Source organism: Anas acuta, chromosome 13 (genome assembly GCF_963932015.1).
Source record: "Anas acuta chromosome 13, bAnaAcu1.1, whole genome shotgun sequence".
Lineage (NCBI taxonomy): Eukaryota > Metazoa > Chordata > Aves > Anseriformes > Anatidae > Anas > Anas acuta.
Window position 1 is genome coordinate 15,790,588 of NC_088991.1, and position 21,250 is coordinate 15,811,837.

The 21,250-nt window shown below is 34.9% G+C and overlaps 1 protein-coding gene across 8 annotated transcripts in view; it reads right to left on the bottom strand.

Annotated features, from left to right (window-relative positions):
* DIAPH2 (diaphanous related formin 2) overlaps positions 1–21,250 on the bottom strand; it is a 252,477-nt gene that overhangs the window by 22,943 nt on the left and 208,284 nt on the right. For all 8 annotated transcript variants that reach the window (XR_011101176.1, XR_011101178.1, XR_011101177.1 and 5 more), the window contains exon 28: positions 7,916–8,009. Coding sequence is in view for 1 of the 8 variants with exons in the window: in XM_068697351.1 (XP_068553452.1) it covers positions 7,960–8,009 (50 nt within the window). In the remaining 7 variants the exon portion in view is untranslated. The remainder of the gene's footprint in view (positions 1–7,915; positions 8,010–21,250) is intronic.

The following is a 21,250-nucleotide window of genomic DNA, read 5'->3' on the forward strand; positions in this document are numbered from 1 at the left end:
TGAAGAAAAGTGATACTGTTATTTGACATTATCTTCCAGTTTAGTGACAATTAATTGGACAGAATAAACCTAAATACTTTCATCCAGTATTATGCAGAAATTGTTTAATTCTTCAACATCTTATATATGCTTTTTTAAGGTATATCTCATTTTTAACATGTATTTCTATTGTACCCACAATATTTATCTGCATGCAGTTAATTCACTACCTCCGTATGCCAATAAATGTTGTGAGTAAAACATATACATCTACTGTATATGTTACTAACTTATAGTTAATAACAAATCAGATTTTAATGCTAGAATTGTGACTACTGTAGAAGTATTTACTGTAGCTAGTACGACTTCTTCATTGTATTGTCATTTACTCTGTTATTTTTTCTAGATTTCTTAGCATAAAAGTAAGCAATTTTGCACTGTACCTACGCCATGTTTTGTTGAATTCCCATCAAGATGGTAGTGCCCTGAAGCACCTGGAAATGTGCACTGATCTTCTGCAACACTAGTTTCATCTCTTCAAGACTAAAATTGATTTTTCTCAAACTGGCATGTAAAGGTACAAAGTGTACTCAGTGATCCATAACTCAAGTGAGTGCAACAAGACTAGCCTCAGTGGTTGAAGAAGCAGTAACTTTTTAAGCCTCTGCAAGCAACAGTGAAAAGAAAAGAAAAGAAAAGAAGAAGAAAAAAAAAAAAAAAAAAGCAGACAGTAGTGAAGAATTTATCTTGTAAAATGCCAGGCAGTCAAGTTGTTCTACTGCTGCTGCAGGCTATTGTCAGAGTTGCTAAGTAAATGGTAGAAATAGTGTTCTTTAATTGGAAAGAGCTGGGATACCATGGTGATGTGCTTTTTATAGCATACCTAATATAAACAGATAAAAAGGGATTTCTAAACTCAGATTTTATCTCTGCATTATTTGCCCGATTCTGTATTTCACTGTGAAAGTTTGAATCCTCCCTGAAATAGAAGGAAAAGTATTGGAGTTTCTCCTAGCTCTCCCCCACAACATAATCCTGTCTGTAACACCTAGGCTTATCAAAGGGAAAGCAAGTAGAATCGTAGAATCATAGAATAATAAAGGTTGGAAAAGACTTCCAAGATCATCTGATCCAACCATCACCCTTACTACCACTGTCACCCACTAAACCATGTCCCTGAGCACCAGGTCCAACCTTTCCTTAAACACCCCCATACGCCACCACCTCCCTGGGCAACCCGCTCCAAAGCCTGACTGCTCTTTCTGAGAAGAAATGTCTCCTCTTTTCCAAACCAAACCTCTCCTGGTGCAACTGGAGGCCATTCCCTCTAGTCCTATGATTAGTTATCTGCAAGAAGAGTCTGACTCCCAGCTCCCTACAAGTTGGACTATGCCTTTAAACAGAAAGACCGGTCAAGTCTTGCACTCACTCAGCCCCCATTAGCAATTGCCTGGCAACTCATGTACTTCCCTGATAAAGCAGAGCAGTACATATGTCTCAGAAAGGACATGCACAAGAAGCAGCGTCACCAATAGGCAGACCGCATGCTACTGTCAGGCCATGATGCTTTCTTAATACACAATCCGATAGAGAATACATGGTTTTAGATGTGATGTCATCTGTGGAGTCCCTGACCCGTTAACAACAAAATATCAGTATTGCTAAGTCCTGAAATAAAAAATCTGAATTTCACAGGCAGTTCAAATTTCTACATCTACTAGTTTCTGCAGTGTCCAAGACTTCAAAAAGGCTCTTTATTTTATTTTCACTACATGTACGTAAATCATAATGTAGGAGAAATGCAATGGAGCGTTCAGGCACTTGGGAGTAATGAGAATTTCCATTGTCATGGAATATCTTGATGCTAGCTAACTTGCCTGGTATTATTAAACTGAGGTAGGTAATGTAGAAATTAATAAAAACATTTAATTACTAAATCATGAGTAAGAGAAACAAATGTTTTCTCTTCCCCTTTCTCTACACTACATAGCCCAAGATCAAAATATTTCTTTTTCCTTTTGCAATCATCTGATAAAGTGGTAGATGCTAGCCTATATTCTGTTTTCAGTAACAGAAAGAATTGCTTCTCATCAATCTTGTGTGCTCAAAAATGTAAATTCTGAGAGTGAAAATGGAAAATCTTTATGAAAACCGATGAAATGTCATTCGTATGAACATATGAAAGCTATAGAAATTGAACACAATTTTGAGGGTCCAGACAATTCCTACTCCAAGTTTGTGTTGCTCTGACAAAAAATAGTATGGAAAATAAGTGAGCTGTAGAAAGATACAAAGATGATATCAGCTATGATTTTCTTTTTTAAAAAAACTTTATTGAAGTCTGTATATTTTACATAAAATTATTCTAATTATACCCCTTGCTTGCAGTAACTACCTTTTTTATTAATGAAGTTTCTGATAATCACAATTTCATAGAATCATAGAATATCCTGAGTTGGAAGGAACATACAAGGATCATCAAGTCCAACTCCCGGCTCCACACAGGTCTACCCAAAAATTCAGACCATATGACTACGAGCACAGTCCAAACACTCTTAAACTCTGACAGACTTGGTGCCGTGACTACGACCCTGGGGAGCCTGTTCCAGTGCATGACAACCCTCTTGGTTTTCTGATATCTAGCCTGAACCTTCCTGTCACAGCTTGATCCCATTCCCTTGGGTCCTATCGCTGGTCACTAGAGAGAATAGATCAGCACCTGTCCCTCCACTCCCCATCATGAGGAAGCTGTAGGCTGCGATGAGGTCTCCCCTCAGCCTCTTCTTTTCCAGGCTGAACAGGACAAGTGACCTCAGCTGCTCCTTTCTAGGCCCTTCACCATCTTAGTAACCCTTAGTTTCTTTCAACATAATTGTGGAAAGAAATAGCTCAAGTTACAGATACCATTTTCAGAGTGCTTCAGGTTACAATGCCACCAGTATTTTAATTCTATTCACTGGATGCTAATACATTAATCAGGATTAGATTTCTGTAATTTGACCATACTGTGATAGTGATTAGCACTGTGTGCAGCTTAGGCCACAGTCCTTAGAGTTCATACAAGTAATTGCATTGACATAGCAAAGAATTCTGACGCTGTTCCCAAGTACAGAGCAAAGACTGAATTGTCACTAACTGGTTTGAAACATTGCTTTGAAAAAGGGCCTATCATAGCAATAACATATCCAGATGTTCCTTTATCTCAAATGCAGAGTTATTAATAGACTGCTTCATCCTCGCTAAAAAGAGAGCCAGTTAACACAGCCTTACTTTTAATTTATGATTTGTTAGGTCTATTTCTTAATGTGATTAATGACAAATCACTACTTAAAGCATGGAACATTCATCAGCAGAACTGTAAGCCCTTAAAACAGGTGTTGAGGGAATTTGAGAACTTTACAATGCAAAGTTCTATTGTTTCTATCAGTCTAAATCACCAAAAGAACTGAAAACAAGTAAGGCTTTCATGGCTTTCATCCATACATGAAGGGCAAACGTCAAAATTTGCCAGTGCGGAATGTGAGACAACAAGAAAACAGAACCTTTCCTGAAGCTTTCTTGAAGATAGAAAGTTTTTGGTTAAGATTTGCCTTTTTTAAAGGATGAAACATTTAGAATCTTGATTACTGGGAGAAGGAAATAAGAGTGGAAAAAGAAAGAAAACCTAGAATGTAACTATATAGAATACTGACCTATATATCGTACATATAACACAACAAGAATACATCTGACTTCTAGGTATTTCTGAAATTACAGCATGAAAGATCAGTTATCAAAATAAATTATTTATTGTATGAAGTAAATGTCCACAGAGGACACTGATAAAAAAAAAAAAACTAAGTAGACCAGATGAGCCAGAGACCCTCAGGACAAAGACCATGAAAATTCTCAAAGAAACTTAAAAAACGGACTAAAAATAGATAGTGGTAGTGATTCTTCTTCCCTAAAATAGGAAAGGTATAAAATAGTTAATTAGAGATATTCAAAATCAATATTATTATTTTTTTCTAACATCTGTACATCTAGGAACATTTTTACTAGGTATCCTACTTTAGTACTAATTCCCCTAATGACTAATTTTAGTCATCGGTGATTTTTGCTTTTCTGCTCAGTTCTGTTCAGTTTTTATTTCTACTTCCTTTTCTTTCCACGTCCTGTTATTTCATCTTCTCTTTAATGTATATTGTAAGTTCTCTAGAGTAAAATTTTTTTCTTTGTTATAGGTCTGCAGAGAGCCTTGCATAACCCACCCATGATATACAAATGGTGGGTTTAAGTGATAGCATACAAATAAATTAACACAAAATGTTTATTGCACTTATACCCACTTATACCTAACAGAAACAGATGACTAATGGATATTAAACGATGGTTTAATTAATGGGGAAAGAAAAAAAAAAAAAAAAGCGGGGGAAAATCCTGTTGATAAACAGATCTTTAAAAATTATTTCAACACAATCTGTTGCAGTAATTACCAGAAAAAACTTCCTGGTTCTGCCTTCAAAGACAGAGAGAAAGAAAAAATGAGTGAGGGTGCCCGGGAGTACTGTTTATGAAAAGGAGGCCTGTGAATTGTGCAGTACTTCAGTGTCCTGACCACTGGAGAAGATTGAAAACTGACTAGAATAAAGAGAATCTGCAAAACTTGACTGCAAATAAACAATTTTCTTGTCTCCATTTTATTCAGAGTTGGCCATTATCAAAATGTACATTCATTCCAGAATGCAACCTTTTTAAAAAAATTATTGAGGGGCTGGTAAAGAAGTGTCAGATACTAATAATTCCAGTCTGAATATTCTCACTTGAATAATGACTTCCAGACATTGCTTCAATTCAAGGTATGCTAAGATCTGTGGCCTCTCTGGATTCTACGCAGATCCAACTATGGGAACACAGAAGTAGTTTAGAACTGCCCTCCTTTCACCTTCAGAAATCAGACCCAATCTCTGAGCCAGTTCCAGTACTCTCTGTGGTAGAGTAGCTCTTTTTTTTTTTTTTTTTTTAAATTATTTTTCAATTTTAAGTTGTGAAAAACAAACAAAAAACGCATAGTGGATAATTTTCTCTGTAGCATGATGCTTGATGGACATCCTTGATTTCTGTGCAAGAATGTTTGAAAGTGACTGATACTATGGAAAGATAGTATTGGGCTAGGTCTTATATAGGACCTTTTAGTTTTCATATCTATGTTCTTAATTTTGGTTGCTTCTAAATCTGACTTGTAATTCAACCCCTTAAATATTTCTAAACTAATGGTATTTCAAAATAATTATTTCTAAAACTTTTAATGGTTTGTTTTACCTCCTTAACAATAATTAAAAAGACAAAAATTCTTTATTCTTACCTCTAACTTTGAGTATTCTTCCCTTTACAAATCAACTATCCACTAATTATAGAGACTTTACACAAGATGTGTTAAGTGGCCTTTCACAAATGGTGTCTTCTAGCATGAAACGCTGGTAATATCCTAGTCATATAAATCCGTATATGCTACAATATAGAAGTCCAAGATTACCTTTTTTGAATAGTTATAAATAAAAACTTTGTACTTATTTTTGCGTATTTAATATTTTATTTCAATTTTTGAGTTATTAGACTCCTTCAGTATTATCTGTAGAATAGAGAATACTGAGAATAAATCAGACCAGAACAAAATAAAAATGGAATAATCTAGGAAAAATAGCATGAGATACTGTCTTTCACTGGTTGACCATGCCTTTTAATGAACGCTTCTACCCAGACAAAGACAGAGATGAAATTATATCTTTCAGTTAGGGAATTTGTCCTATCTGCCCAGTTTTCCAGCTTGACTGACTGGAAAAAGAGATTTTCCAAGCCACATAACTGGAGGTTGAATAATCATTGTCAAAAAGATGAGCCCTGAAGTTTGTCCAGTTGTATTAAATACATAAATAAAAATAATAAATAACAGGATGATGCTTGTCTACTATTGCTCATGATCAGCATGTCTTTCGTCACAGAACTGCACTGCTACAATGCACACCTCAGTTTGCTTGGAAGAAGAGAATTTAGAGCAGGTTAACAAAGTGACTGCTCAGTTTTGTTGACTTCAAGCTTATTGTCCAGCATACAACTGGATTCAAGCAGTAATACTCATGTATAGAAAAGTAACAGGGTAATTAACACAACCATATTTAGGTATTTGCATGGGATAAAAAGTGATTTTTATTCATCATTGGGAATAAGAACTTCTACCAGTAGATTTTGGGTTTATTTATTCCTCTACTAAACTGATTTTGACAGTTTTTTATTCCTCATGTTATTTGTCCTGGTCATCTTTGTAATAATATCCCATTTTAGTAGTCAGTGACTTCATTTTTAATTTTTTGTTTGAAAACAATCTATTTTCTTTGCCCTTTCTTATGTGATTGCTTGTGCACTTTCAAGTCCGGTCGAGTTTTTCTCTGACACTACATGCAAAGTACTGTAGAGACAGCATTGTTTTTGCTTGGTAAACATCTGTGCCATGAAAAGATATTGCCTGGGAAATGAATTAGGCATGAATAAGTTTTATATCCCCATTTAAAACAAATATAAAATAAATCAAATTATTGTTTAATATACTTAATTATCTTTTTATGTGTCGCATGTCACATAGCATATGTCCTGTAAAAAGCACTTGGTTTGGTCCTCTGAACATGTCATTTATATGCTAATGATGAGAGATGGAACAACACATTCTTGCCAGTCAGAATCCACTGTAAAAAATATGTGTCCCTAAATAGAGTTCTATTCTAAAAATTACATTAGTCCAGCCATACTTAATTTTGAAAAGGGCGAACTAACTGTAACTACAAATTCTCTGAATATGGTAAATAATTCATTTTATTGTAGAATATTTACCAGAGGATTTTTTAGGTTGGATGGAGCTCATCTAGTCCATCCCTCCGGCAGGGTCAACTAGAACCTACTTTACCATTCTAATTGAAAAAAAAAAAAAAAATTAAAAAAATAAAAAACTGCTTCATCCTTTCATCCTTTAAAAAGGGCCTTGACTAAGCTGTTTTTCTTATGTTTATCTTGGATTTCTTCTATCACAACTTGTGCTATTTACTTCTCAACATATCACTGGGCATCACTGACATCTGACTGATTTTAAAAGGCACTTAAATCTAGTAATAGTTTATACAGGCAAAAAAAAAAAAAAAGTAAATATATTATTAAAAAGTAGTTGTAGTTCTGAAAAAAATGCTAAGGGTGCCACTCAGTCCAAACTGTGTCTTCTACACATCTGAATTACTGTGAACACTTTATCTCAAAACATGATAAAGTACCTTTCAGTAATAAATTCATTATAGTACTTTGAAAATAGAAGAAATAGCTCTCTATCTGTAAATAATTTGTAGTATTTGCTTGGCTCCAGACAATAAACCAAATTATTTTGTGACCTAATGCCACTGAGAGCAGCAAATTCCTGTCACAGAGGTACACACTTCATCATTATAATATAGATCATGAGTATCACTAATTATGTATATTTTCACATTGTCTATATATACAAATACACTTAAAAATTTATATATCTAATACACATAATGTCATGTGTTCAACTGGGCAACATTTGCATTTACTAAGCTCTCAATTTTTAACAAGCCTGATATAAGGAACCTCTTAAATGCCTACAATATATTCACCTTTCACAACATATAATAAAGTCAAACACACTCATGCAGCTACTTCATTACAAACATACTGTCAAAGAAATGGAATCTTTAAAGGAATGAACTCATCTGGAGGTGGTGATTGAAAGCATTTTCGCATCTCAGGAAAGGAGCATTTTAACATGGCTTGTCACAGACATACTGTTAGGCCTTCATGAGTATCATGTAACACCTTTGGTACAGCTTCTTTAAGACTAGAAATGAACTTTTGCTATTGGTTCTACTGTAAAATTGAATTAATACATTGTACTCACAGGTTGTTTTATTCAAATGATAATTTTTGCTTGCTTCTTGCTATTCACCAGGAAATAACCAGCTCCATATGACTCATGTTGTGGGAGTTCAAGCCTGCTTGCACACAAAAGAAAATTACATAATTAAACTAAATTCTGCAAATCAAAAACATCTTTGTAATTGCCTAAAGATTATTTTATATTCCATTTTCAGAAGATGCTTCTCTGTGTACCTATTTAGAAGGAACATATATTATAAAAATTAATTTTAGTTTCTTAAATAATTAAGCAGTTTGGTGAGTTTTAGTTGCTGCTGTTGGTGGTTTTTTTTTTTTTTTTTTCCTCCCAAAGAATACTTCTCTTATGCAAATTTCTGAATTTTAGGTTTATGCTTCAGTTTTGTCCTGATTAAGGAAATGTCATTTACTGTACATGTATCTGATCTGAGTTTCATTTTTTTTTAAAAGATGGGCTATTGGGCAGAAAAATAAACAAACAAGCACTGATGTTCTTAACAATCTCTGAACTAAATTTAACTTAAGGAAAATATTTTAAAGTTAATAAAGAATGGAAAAATTACAGAAAAAATATTGTTATTTCAACAGACATGAAAACAGACAGGACTTTCAAAACACTACTTCAGAGAAGTAAAGAAAGGCCAGGGAGAATAGTGATTAATGAGTAGAGCTTTAGCATTTAGTTTTGTGGGTCTTCTTGGAGTCCAGCAGTACCAATCCACCAATCAGCAGTTCTTTCTGATGTGTTGTTTCCTAACCTAACTACAGACTGTCACTTCAATCTCTAGAGAATGTTATTGCCTAGGAAGACTGAACTGGTAAGGGGGAGAAAGAGACCAAGAAAATCACTTCTAATTACTGTGATGTCAATTTGGAGACTAACTGGAAACATCAAAAATCTATCCTTATTTCTTACACTAGAGTAAAACCAAAAAAAAAGTCTCTTGACTTCTTGATCCACAGCTCTGTCTAGTTCCTGAAAATGCCAGTTTCACTAAACAGGATTTCTAGACTACTCACAAGTGGGGACTTATAAAGGACTTATAAATTATGATAAAGGACTTACCATAATTTAATGATAATCGGTCACAGAGTTCTGTTTAGTGAATTCTAATGCTTCCAAAAATTGGATTTTGATGAGGTTTCTGCACTTTAATTTCTTCTCTGTATGCATTCCTGCTAAAGACTATTAAATAGAATACAGACTGAAAGCTAACCCACACTGCATACTTCAAGATGTTTTATTGGCTTTCGTGAACATTAGACAACCTGTCTGTATTTACCACCTGTTAATAACAGGATGGCACAGAAAATAAAATACATGCCATGAAGCTTACTGTTATTGTTTCCCATCTTTGACATTTTCCTCTTTGAACATTCTGCAAAGAAACTCTCTCTGGTTCTCACCATTTCCCTTTACATCCACTACATCAAAAGCAGAGAAGAACAGAATTCTTAGCCTAATATTGTGTAGGTGACAAAATATTTCTTATGCCTCTGCTTTGGTAACAACTTTGAAATACTTTTCATAGCTGCTTGACAAATCCACAATTTCTTCTGCCCAAATCCTGGCTGAATTTCAGTCTCATAATTACATTCCACCTACCTAAAATTCTCCCTTTAGTTCGAGTGGGATAGTGTGCCATTTTCTGAGCTCTGTTAATTTGCTTATAAACTCCCACAGATACTAAAGAGAAAGTCAGGCAGTACTTGGTTTCACTTTTCTAAAAACATTATATACAATGTACCAATTTTTCAGTAAAGCTAGTGAAAATATTCCAACAGACCCAGGCCATAGTGCTGAATCTAACACTGTTGCTGACCAACTAACTTTCTGCCCGTCTGTGGCAGCATTTAAGCTGATTCAAAGTGGTGTGGAATGAAAATTCTCTTGATCCAGAACTCATGAGCCAGTGCCCAATATAAACATTGTAACAGCATACCTGTCTTTTTTTTGAAAACTGCTAAATGGCAACATTTTTATTTCAGTGAGAAATTAAGAATTTCCCAAACTTCATTTTCCAGGAAAGAGAAATGTTAGTCCCTGGTACACTCTGCTTTTCAGGTCCTAGTGTAAATCTCATTCTTGGTTTAGAGATGTGACAAACACTGTAGAAGCTGTAGGCTTTCCCTTTATCAATTATTTTCTTGTTCATCCAGGCATCTAATTTTTCATTTATACTTGAAAAATACTACTAAACAATTACAATGCTCAGTTTCCTGATCACTACGAAACCTAAAAGAAGAGTAGTTTTTATTTTGGGATCATCGGATTTAGACTTGCAAACTAATATTTGTAAGACAAAAGCAATTATCATTAGTTGAACATGAACTTCTAAGCATTCGGAGTTTAAAAAGTTCCAAGATCATGTGGTGTTCAAAAACTAAAGCCAGAAAAAAAAAAGAATAATTGGTAAGAGGAATAAAGGTAGTATCTTGACAAATATCAGAAGAGGAGATATAAATTGAGATTTGTAAGCAGACCTTCTGTAGACTTTTTCTGCAGTTCTTCTAAGAGTTGTTCTGTCTAGCAGGACTATCAACAACTCTTATGTTTCCCAGACACCACTGAAACTCCTAAAGTATTTGAGCCCATTTGTTGTTCAGTTATTAATAACATTTGCATCTGTTCTACCTGATCTTCTCTGATCATTTTGTCTAGTGCTAATGTTTTACCTTTTCCTTTTTGAATTACTGCAGATGTTTGCTGATTCTAACCATACTACAGCTGCCTTTTAAACAAGCTACAAAATTATCAGAAAATGCATTGGACATCAGAAGAAAATTTCACTAGCAGCAGGTTTTCCACATGATGAAGAGACAGAATGCCAAGAAAACCTAATTTACTCTTTGTGTGAAGTAGAAGGGTTATATTCCTCTGGGTCTTTATTCCTGTGCATGCCACTTTGCAAATGAAACACACCATGAGTACTGTATGAAAAAAGCATCATGAATACTAAGTTGGTCTTGAGTTATACAGGAATATAAAATGCATTGGTTCTAGTTAAAATTGATTTTGCCTTGGAAATAAGTATTGGATTCACTTTCCATCCCCAAAACACGTAGACAGATGGAAAATATCATGGTTGCTGCTGTATATTTGAGTGATAAATATACTTACACAATAAAGAAAACCAGCAATATTGTTGGTAGTTTCAGGAAAAAAAAAGTTACTATTTCACTGCAAAGAGGTACAGCCTCTGGAATAAGTTCACAGAGTTCAGCAGTGTTGATTTACAAAAGAGAAAAAAAAAAAAAAAGAAAAAAAAATGAATTTTTATATTTTTTCCTTGTATTAAACAAGGCATAATTAGAGCTCCTGTTGGAGCTACCAAAAAGTCAGGAAGGCAAGGGGCTATGTGAAATTATAGAATTAAAACATCTTGTGTACTGTTGTAATAAGTGTAGCAGCTGCTAGATTCCTTGTGTTTCCTTTTATATTATGTTAAAATAAATTACTGGTCTGAAAGTGTTTTTCTAGTTACTGATCTTAAGTAAAAATATTGATGAGTACTGATGAGATCAGATAAACCAACAGGATCCAACTTTCATAACCATTTGAAGGCCCAAATGACTTTGAATATTTTAATCCTGTAAAATACATTCAAATATTTTTCACACATAATGTTCAAGGAACTATGCTTGATACAGATTTTCAGGCTTTTCAGATGGGCTTCTTCACAGTTTATATGTAACTGAAATGTGCAACCAATTTCTGCTCTATTCTAAAGTATCAGTTGCTGTTTAAAGAAGGATTATTGATGATACTGATTCTTGTCACCAAAAAAGGCAGAATTGATCAGTCTGGGGCTATAAAACTTGTTTAATTATTTACACAATTCCTCAGCACCTTTTAGACAGCATCAGTTGTACCACTTATTAGACCATTTTCACGAAATAAGAAGTAAAACAGATATCTTTGATTAGGTTGATATTATTGATCTATTATGATTTGATCAAGGTTAAACAAATCATAACTTCTTTTGCTCCTTTTATTACATTCTAATTATATACAGATTCTTACAGTATAGACTGAACAGTTTGCCAATGCATTTTATTTTAACATCAAATAACTTTACCATCTGATTTATTAATAAAGTTAATGTGTCTTTGCAGAGCCAGGCACCAGATCAGAAATACTATGGTAGACTGATATGATTGTCTGAGCTGGAGTCACCTTTTCCCTGCAGTAGCCCACACAGTGCTGTGCTCTGCAGTCATAGCTGGAACAGCACTGATATCACTCAAGTGTTGTGTCTACTGCTGCATAGTGCTGGCACAGCATCAGGACTCCTTCCAGACATCTACAGATGTAGAGCTGGCCCCTGAACTTAGAGTTTTAACCTAGGCTACTTTAGATGAATAAATAGCCATCAGATTTCATCAACAGAGCTTATCAGAGGCAAAAGATATGTCCATGTGATCACAGAGATCTTGGGCAGGCATAACAGAGAATACGTGCACTCTAGTATTTCAGGCTTGGATTATATTCTGTAAATGAAAATAGATTTGGTGAAGATTTGCAGCAAGGATACCTAGGTACAAGTGCAAAATATGACTGAAGAATTAATGAAAACTGTAAGGCACTGAAAGTGGAAAAAAAAAACAAAAAAAACTTGCAAGATGCAAATTGAAACATAGTTGTGTATGAAACTAGGCCACAAAACATTCTCGAGCCCAAGAAAACTCCTACCTACTGCCAAATACTGCAGATCGAAAACACCCACCATGTTGGTGAACACAGTGTACTCTGCACTAGTACATTGATGTCACTGGTGTGCAATAACACAGCAGGTGCTATGCTGTGAGGAATTAAACGTTGTAAGAGTTTTCACTCAGCAGAATCTGTCACTTCTCCACCTCCCAGCTGTTCTTGTCTTTCACTGTGGATGTTGGAAGGCTGCACAATCTGGTTTAAAGTATGGCAAAAGGAATTACCTTTCTATTGTAATTCTTATTTTGTGTTCTCTGCGAGGCTTCTGAAAATTCATCCACTATGTCTCTGCTATATTGTATATATTGCAGATATTTGCTTTTAAAGATTAACTAATATTTTCTTGAATTTGCATGCAAAGTGTTGTGAACTGAGAACGTCCTTCTGTTCAGTTTTATATTTCTACATTAAGGAGAACTGTAGGCATTTTTGCATTATATCACAGCACACTTTTACTATAATCCCCATTTACCTTAGTAACTGATCAGATTGCAGTTTATATCTGTAACAAAATACTTACTCATTTCTCTGTCCTATTGGCATACTTTTGGTTCTTTATGTGAAATGCCACATTTTGCATGTACCTCCCAACCTGTCCCATAGTTGAATTCTGAGCTTCAGAGCTCCATACTGCGTGAAATAACATTCTTCAGGGTTGAATACATTCTGATAAAATCAGGCAGCTTCTTTTTCTAACTCCCCAAAATAAAGCCTTGTGCCCCCAAATTCCCTAAAGATTTCTGTAAATTATTCACTTTGCAATTATACATACTCTTTCAACTTGTGGAAAAGTGTTTGTTCACACTGAGAATTGCATGTCCATTATCATTCTTTTCTCTCCCTGGATCTCAGACATATGCACACAGACCCACATAGCAACTCTACATTTTTTAAAAACAAAACCAAATTTTCTGCTATTCTGATGCAAGACACATCAGGAAAATAATGCTTCCAATAAATCTGAGAGAAACTGTTGGAGAGATACAGAAGTTTCGCCTGTTCAAGACTGGATTTTATGTTTAGCAAATTTTCATTTTCCCAAAAATGACCTGGCATAGAAATAATCATTTTGTTTTGTGTATTTGACCATGGTGAATAAAATCATAGAATTATAAAATCATTTAGGTTGGAAAAGACCTTTAAGGTCATCAAGTCCAACCATCCACCTACTACTACAAGTCCAGTGCTAAATTGTCCCAAAGTGCCACATCTGTGCTTCTCAAATACCTCCAGGGATGGCAACTCCACCACCTCCCTGGACAGCCTGTCCTTATTCCTAACCACCTGTTCCATAAAGAAATTCTTCCTGAGATCCAATCTACCCCTTTCCCTGGTACAACTTGAGTCCTTGCATCCTATCTCGTCACCTGAGAAAAGACTGACACCCTGCTCGCTGCAGCCTCCTTTCTGGCAGTTACAGAGAGCCACTAGGTCTCCCCTCAGACTCCTTTGCTCCAGAGCGAACTGCCCCTGTTCCTCAATCTCTCCTCATAATACTTGTTTTCCAGGCCCTTCACCAGCTTTGTTGCTCTCCTCTGCACACCTAGCTGCTCTTTCCTGAACCTATTCCAGCACATGGGGTTGTTGTGACCCAAGTGTATCACACGCACCTAGCCTTGGTGAATGCCATACAACTGGATACAGCCCATTGGTCCAGCCTATCCAGATCTCTCTGCAGACCCTTCCTACTGTCAAGCAGATCAGTAGTCCCACACAGCTTGGTGTCATCTACATATAGTATTTCATATAATTCTCCCGGGGAAAGATTCTGAGATAATGAGACACAGTAATGTACATAAGGTATATCTAGTTAATATGCATTAACAATTACAAGAAATTAAATTCTAAATGCTCCTATATTAAAAACATCTGTGTAATCCTTGCTAAGGGCAGAGACAGACCTCATGAAAGATAAGGCAGTCATCTAAAAATGGGAGAAAAAAAAAAGATATATTTGGGGCTACATCCACAGGGGCATTACTAGCAATGAAAGAGATGTAGTCATCTTACTCTATGCAGCACTTGTAAGGCTGCAACTGGATTACTGTGGAATTATTGGCCCCACAATAATTCAATAAAGACCTGGACATATTGAAATGGGTCCAAAAGAAGACGATGATGATCAAAGGACTGGACAATCTGTTCTATGAGGAAAGACTGAAGGAGTTAGGTCATTTCTCTCTGGAGAAGAAAAGGCTCAGAGCAGACCTCATCAAAGTTTTCCAGTACTTAAAGGGCAGCTACAAAGAGGACAGAGGCTCTGTCTTCACAACTTGCCATATGGAGAGGACAAGAGGCAATGACTACAAGTTGCAAGTATCATCTTTATAAAAAATTCTGTTTTTTTTTTTACAGTGAGAAAAATCAATCACTGGAACAACCTCCCCAAGGACACGATGGCAGTTCCCATCACTGGAAGTTTTCAACACATCGCTAGACATGGTGCTAGGTTATGTTATCTAGGTTCTTTTCCATGAGGGGTTGGAGCAGATAATCCTTCATCAACAAGGGAGAACATCTCCTTCCAGCCCGTGTTGTTCTATAATTCTATGAATAGTTCTGTCTTAGTCCTTACATGCACCTGGTTTACTTTGTCATTACAGCATCTGAGTGCCTTCCAACATCCTCTGGAATATTTTTAAAGTCCAATAAATTCCCATGTAAAATAAATTATTAAACTACAGTTAAGTTGGAAGGTTAAAAGATATTCTTTAAAACAACTGATTAAAATAATTGTTTTTCACTTCTTTCTCAGACTAAGATTTACTTACCATTTTTTCATTTATTTCTTACATAGAGTTGCAAATGCTTTAAAATAATTTTCCTTTGCAGAATAAAATCTAAAATATGTCCTTCATAGCTAACTCCTGAATTTAACAATTACTAAACTGACAAAAGATATCTTTTACTAAGAAAGGCCATAACGTGCTTTTGTCACGCTTGCCTAATATAGACATTCATAAACCTAAACAAGAGAACACTGATTTAAATCCTTTGATTTTTTCTGATGCAAAGTCTAATCCTCAATCATTACACTACCCACTGTTTTTATTCTGCAAGTATGACAGTTTATGGGTATTGGACCTGGAGACTTTAACTTTGTATACATTGACACTTGTGTAACTGGTATCATGTATTTTACTTTTTGTGAAGTGCAAAGTATTTCTTTTCTTTGCATGTTTATTTTATTAAGAAGGAGATCGAATATGCCTTATTCTGTGGATTTTATCTGCCCAAAACATACAAAAAAATTGTGATAGTTTCTCTTTGTTGAAAATACAAGTTCAGTTTGGCTCAATAATATGTACTATTGTATAGAAGTAATGTAAAAAAGAGATCATAACATAAGACATACATTTAAAAAATTAATGAATATATGAAGAGAGCATCTCAGGGAGAAACAGAGTTGCAATTGTCTAGGCATATTGAGATATATAACCTGCCTGGATATAATGAATCTTAACCTATTTAATTAAAAATAGACTTATACTTTATGATACAGTGATAGGAACAGCCTATACATATAGGGACGCTAAATTTATCCTCCTTTCAGTTATCAGACAACGTCTGGCTTGGATTTGATCCATTTTGCAAGAATTTCACTCAATGGACTCATTTAGAGCAAGCTTATTATAGGAACTTGAGCCGCACTGATAACTACACACCTTCTTAGAAGGCAGACCCAATTGTTACCCCCTTTTGGCATCAGCTGTTTGAAGATGGATAGAGACAGATAATCATCCTAAAACATTAGAGTTCAAAGAATGCCAAATAGCATTAAATGTCAGATGGAGCACTGTGTTTTAAGAAACCAGTGGATAATATAGTGCTAAAATTGGAAATCAAACCATATATTTGCATTTGGACTTCTATTTATGGCGATGATGACTGAAGAGTATTGCCAAACAGGTTTGCATCAGACCAATGTTTTTTGTTTGTCTTCTTGCAATATATTCAGATACCAAGAATGTTGTTTTGGCAGATAGAGTATAGCCATTCTATTTATTATTATTATTATTATTATTATTATTATTATTATTATTATTATTATTATTATTATTCAAAATGTCCTACTGAGCTTGTATTTAAAGATTTCACAATTTCTTTCTCTATGTGGAGCTTTAAATTCAGGGAAGATGGCATTGCTGAAGTTAGTTACATTAGCAGCCAGAATTTGAAAAAGATCCTGTCAGATATTGTTAGGCATTTATCTTATCAGTGGTACATTTCATACATACTTAATGAAATAAGAACAGGAGATATTCCTGCCCTACAAGCAGCAAGAAACAATATACAACAAATTTTTCAATGACCTTCATTTATCTTTTTCCTTCTATTAAAAGCTGTTTTGATCATGTTTTTTCCACAGCACAAGGAAGCCAGATAACCGATATACTTCTTCCTCATCACTTATGAACATTTCTTATAGTTATGCAAAGTATGAGATTGCACCAATTACATAATATAAATGGAAAGCACTAAAATGAGGGGTTCTCCTTGCAAATTCATTGTGCTACTACTGTGTTTTCTACTTAGCTACTTAAGGATGTAGTTTAAAATACTTTTTCACCTAGGTTTCAATAGAAACTAAACAGTACAAATGTTCGCTGGATCTAGAACATTGGAAGAAGCATTTAGAGTATAAATTTTTCAATGAGGTTTCCAATACTAACTTCTCCCAACTGAGCTAAAAACCTAAAAGTAATTATCATACTCATAATATGACATTTTACCCTGTATTAATTATGAAATTATAAAAGTGGAGGGACAAAAAATTGTGTCCTTGTGTGTTTATTTCTTATGTAATAGCTAACTTCCATACAAGACTATGTATTGAGTACATATGTTTGAACTTAACTTCAATCAAGCTATAACTAGGGCAAAACATCCCCAAAAAACAGTCACTTACTTTGTCCTAAAAGTGATAAATTATAGAGGGATAGAAAAACAGAACAAAGAAAGGAAGTCTTCAGAAGAAATTGTCAGACACTAGCTTCTATACATTTACATAAGAGCAACTCATGTAGTACAAATATGAAATTCGTAGCTATATCTCAAATTTAAAAGAGGTCACCTACCAGATGACAGATTTCTTGTAGAACAGTCTTGATAATTTTTTCATCAAGGTGCTATCTACTGGGATATGACAGTGGGGAAGGGAAGTAGAAACACAGAAAACAGGATGGGAAAAGATGCATTAGAATTGTAATATACTCTACAGCTTTTAAAAGAGTGGGAAGACTTCATTAGTAGGAGCCAAAAGTAAAAATGAGAGCTAAAGGCAGTAAAGATAATACAGTAAAGGAAGATAATAAGATAAGCATCATGTCTGTATAACTGCAGTGACACACAAAAAAACAAACAAACAATCAAAAACTTTAGCACTGTGATTGAAGGGCACACAACAATAAGCACCAGAGCATAACATACATTTAGTATAAAATATCATATAGAATCATAGAAGTAATGGTCAGTAGTTCAGATGCAGGAAAAAATGGTATTATGATGCTTACAAAATTGTTGAATGAAATATAAAGGTAGAGAAATATGCAGGCAAACAAAAATGAGATATTTGCAGGACATAAATGAAGAAATGAAGAACAAGGACAATATGCACTCTATATAAACAATGATAAATTAACAGTTAGTATATTACAGAATAGGAAACTGATAAATAATGTGCAGAAAGAAGCAGAAGTAAACTGTAGTGCATTCGTAGACAGAAATTCTTAGCATCTCAAACACTTACTGAAAACTAAACATGGTAACAATCTGTGGAAACAAGAAATAAATTATGGAATGAGAAAAATGATGACAGTGTAGTTCTGTCATACTTCATATCATCAATTAGGATTTATAACACAAATTATTTGGCGTACTCGATTTTAAAAAAGGCAATACAGAAACATCCACAATTTGCAACTTATATTGCTTTGAAGATTTCTTTAAAATCCTTAAAAACAAGTAAAGTATGCATTGAAAATCTTGGTTTAGTTCACTAAAGCTTACAGATGTATCTTCTGGTTATCAGGTTAAATGATCTATAAAGAATCACTGTGAGAACGATCATTGAGAATCCCGCTGTTCCCAGTGGGAGTATAATCCGAGGGATAGAACACAGCTGTGTTTTGCCCTCCCAAGTAACCAAAGTCCAAGTCTAGTGGTTCTCAAGAAACAGCTCACTCACCTGTTCATCCTTCATTTTTTTTAATGAAGAAAAATGACTTACATGCAACTAGCATGTAAGGTAAGTATGGGAAGCCAGAATTACACATCTTACTTTTGATAGAAAATGCAACAAGTTTGTTGTTAGGTGTGGCGTAATGGCCACATGGACATCAGGATTCTTTAAGGATCAGTAACTTCACCTACTTTACTGAGGGCATAACTTCGACTAACTTTACTGAGGACAGGCTCCCTTCTTATACCATTCACTCTACAGCAGTACTTTTCCACTAACTATTCATTGGTCAACAATTTTGCCTGCCATCAGCAAATACTCAGCAACTTCCATGTCTTAATGGCTGGAGAACAAGCAGTCCGAGACAGCAAGGCGTCTCCTGAATCACCCTTCTTTGTTCCCTCCAAATTAAATTCCTGATGGCCTCATCATTAAGAGTCCGATGTTACGACCAACCATGGGGCTTGTCGACCCCTATGGCCACACTCTCACAGTTAGGTTTGTCTCACGCTCAAGCTCTGAGTAAGATTTTAAAATATGTTTTGAAAACACCTTAAGCATGTTTGCTTTTCAGATGAAATTTAAACAAAACAAAACAAAAAAGTCATAAGTTTAAGAAAACTCTCTCCAGTTTTTCATTTTTTTGGCAGTGGGTCACTTTTGACACAAACCCAAAAGTTTCTAAGTCACAGAATGTAGAAACTAGTTCTGCTTCTGTCAAGCTAGATTTCAACAGATGTTGATGGAAACAAATTCAGTATTAGTTCTCAATGCCTCATCTTTTCTGACACAGTACTCAAGGTGAGGCTGCACCAGCACAGGCACTTCCCTCAAACAACTATTAATGCCAGTGTTCTGAAAAGCAAGAAGAGAGGAACTTAATTCTGGCATAAACCTGTTGGAAGCAACTGTTTTATTGTGCACCAATCAATCAGAATATTGACATTGTCAACATGCAAATGCCAATCCATCATAATTCAGATACTGAATCAAGGCAGCAAAAGGATTCTTGAAAACAGAAATATATTAATGATTGTAATCTCAGATCTAATCCTTTTTTCCCTCCATAACATATCTTGCCAGTTTTTTTTTAATTAATCAGCACCACCACCACCATCTTATAAAAGATGGTGCTCATAAAAACTGAAGGCTTCAGTCAGCCATCAAAACATTGTCTGGTGTAGAGCACAGATGGAGAAGTATCACAACAGAAAACCTAAGTCAGAGAAGTTATGCTATGAGTTTATCAGACAAACGGTTGTGATAATTCACTGCCATAGACTATATTTTCTATGAGAACAGAAAAAAAGAAGAGCCTATTGTCAGTCATCATGATTCTACATTCAAATCAGTTTGTGTTCACAACGACCTAGATAAGTCCAGAGGAAGAAAATTAACTACAATGGCATCACAGAAATTCTGAATTCTTCAATTTGGATTTGTCAGGTATTGCAGCAAAGTATCTTTTGAAGTGAATATTAAGAAAAAGAAAGAAAGAAAGAAAAAAAAAGTTGTCAAATAAAATTGCCACCTAAATGCATCTTTGGATTCATGTAGAATTCAATATTTGGAGAGACATCCATACAGTCCCTCAGCTTAAATGGGAGATATCCACAGGTGAAAAACTGATAGGTACAAGGATGCATGATAAGGGCGTTTGATGTATTGGTTCTGTGTGGCCTTTTTTCAATTTCTATGTTGATAGAATTGCAACAAATATGTTGAAAATCCAAGTTAATCTGAGCCGAAAATGTAAGCAAAATATGAGAGCAAATTCTGCCTAATTCCAAACAATAATATTGTCCTGGTCAGGAAGCTACCGTAAAATACAATTTGGTATTTTTGCATTTTAAGAATGCAAAAACATAAGTAAAAATATTTTTTAAACCCATGAAGAACACACACAGTTCAAGATTGGTCTAAAAGAACTCCCTCCCTCCAATCATGGGCAGTCTTTTAATTAGAAAGGTGCTACGCTGAGTTAGCAGACAAAAGCCATACACAGGAATAAAGATCAGCAGTTTATATCAGTTTCAATAGTGTCCCATGTTGTCAGTAGAATTTGTGGCATATGCATATGAGTACCCCATCACCTTTCCTACTGAAAGTGAATATAAAATTCTTCAGCTTTACTTACAAGAGATGTTGGAGTTAAAATTGCCAAAGAAATAGCTATAGGATAGCAAGATATCGAACTACTTTAAAATTATTTTAGAAGAAGACAAGTTCAAGTGAAAACTTTTTGAAGAAACTAATTAGCAAGCCTTTCCTTAGTATATACTAAGAAAATAGGTATCACAAAGTTCTCTTTTTCTAAAAACAGCATGCTCCTCCATACTACATCAAAAGAAAAAAAATAGAAAAAAAAATGTGATGCGTCTCTAGAGAGAGAAAAGAAAGAATTCTGCAAAGAAAAGAAACAGAAACACAGCTATGTGTGTGGA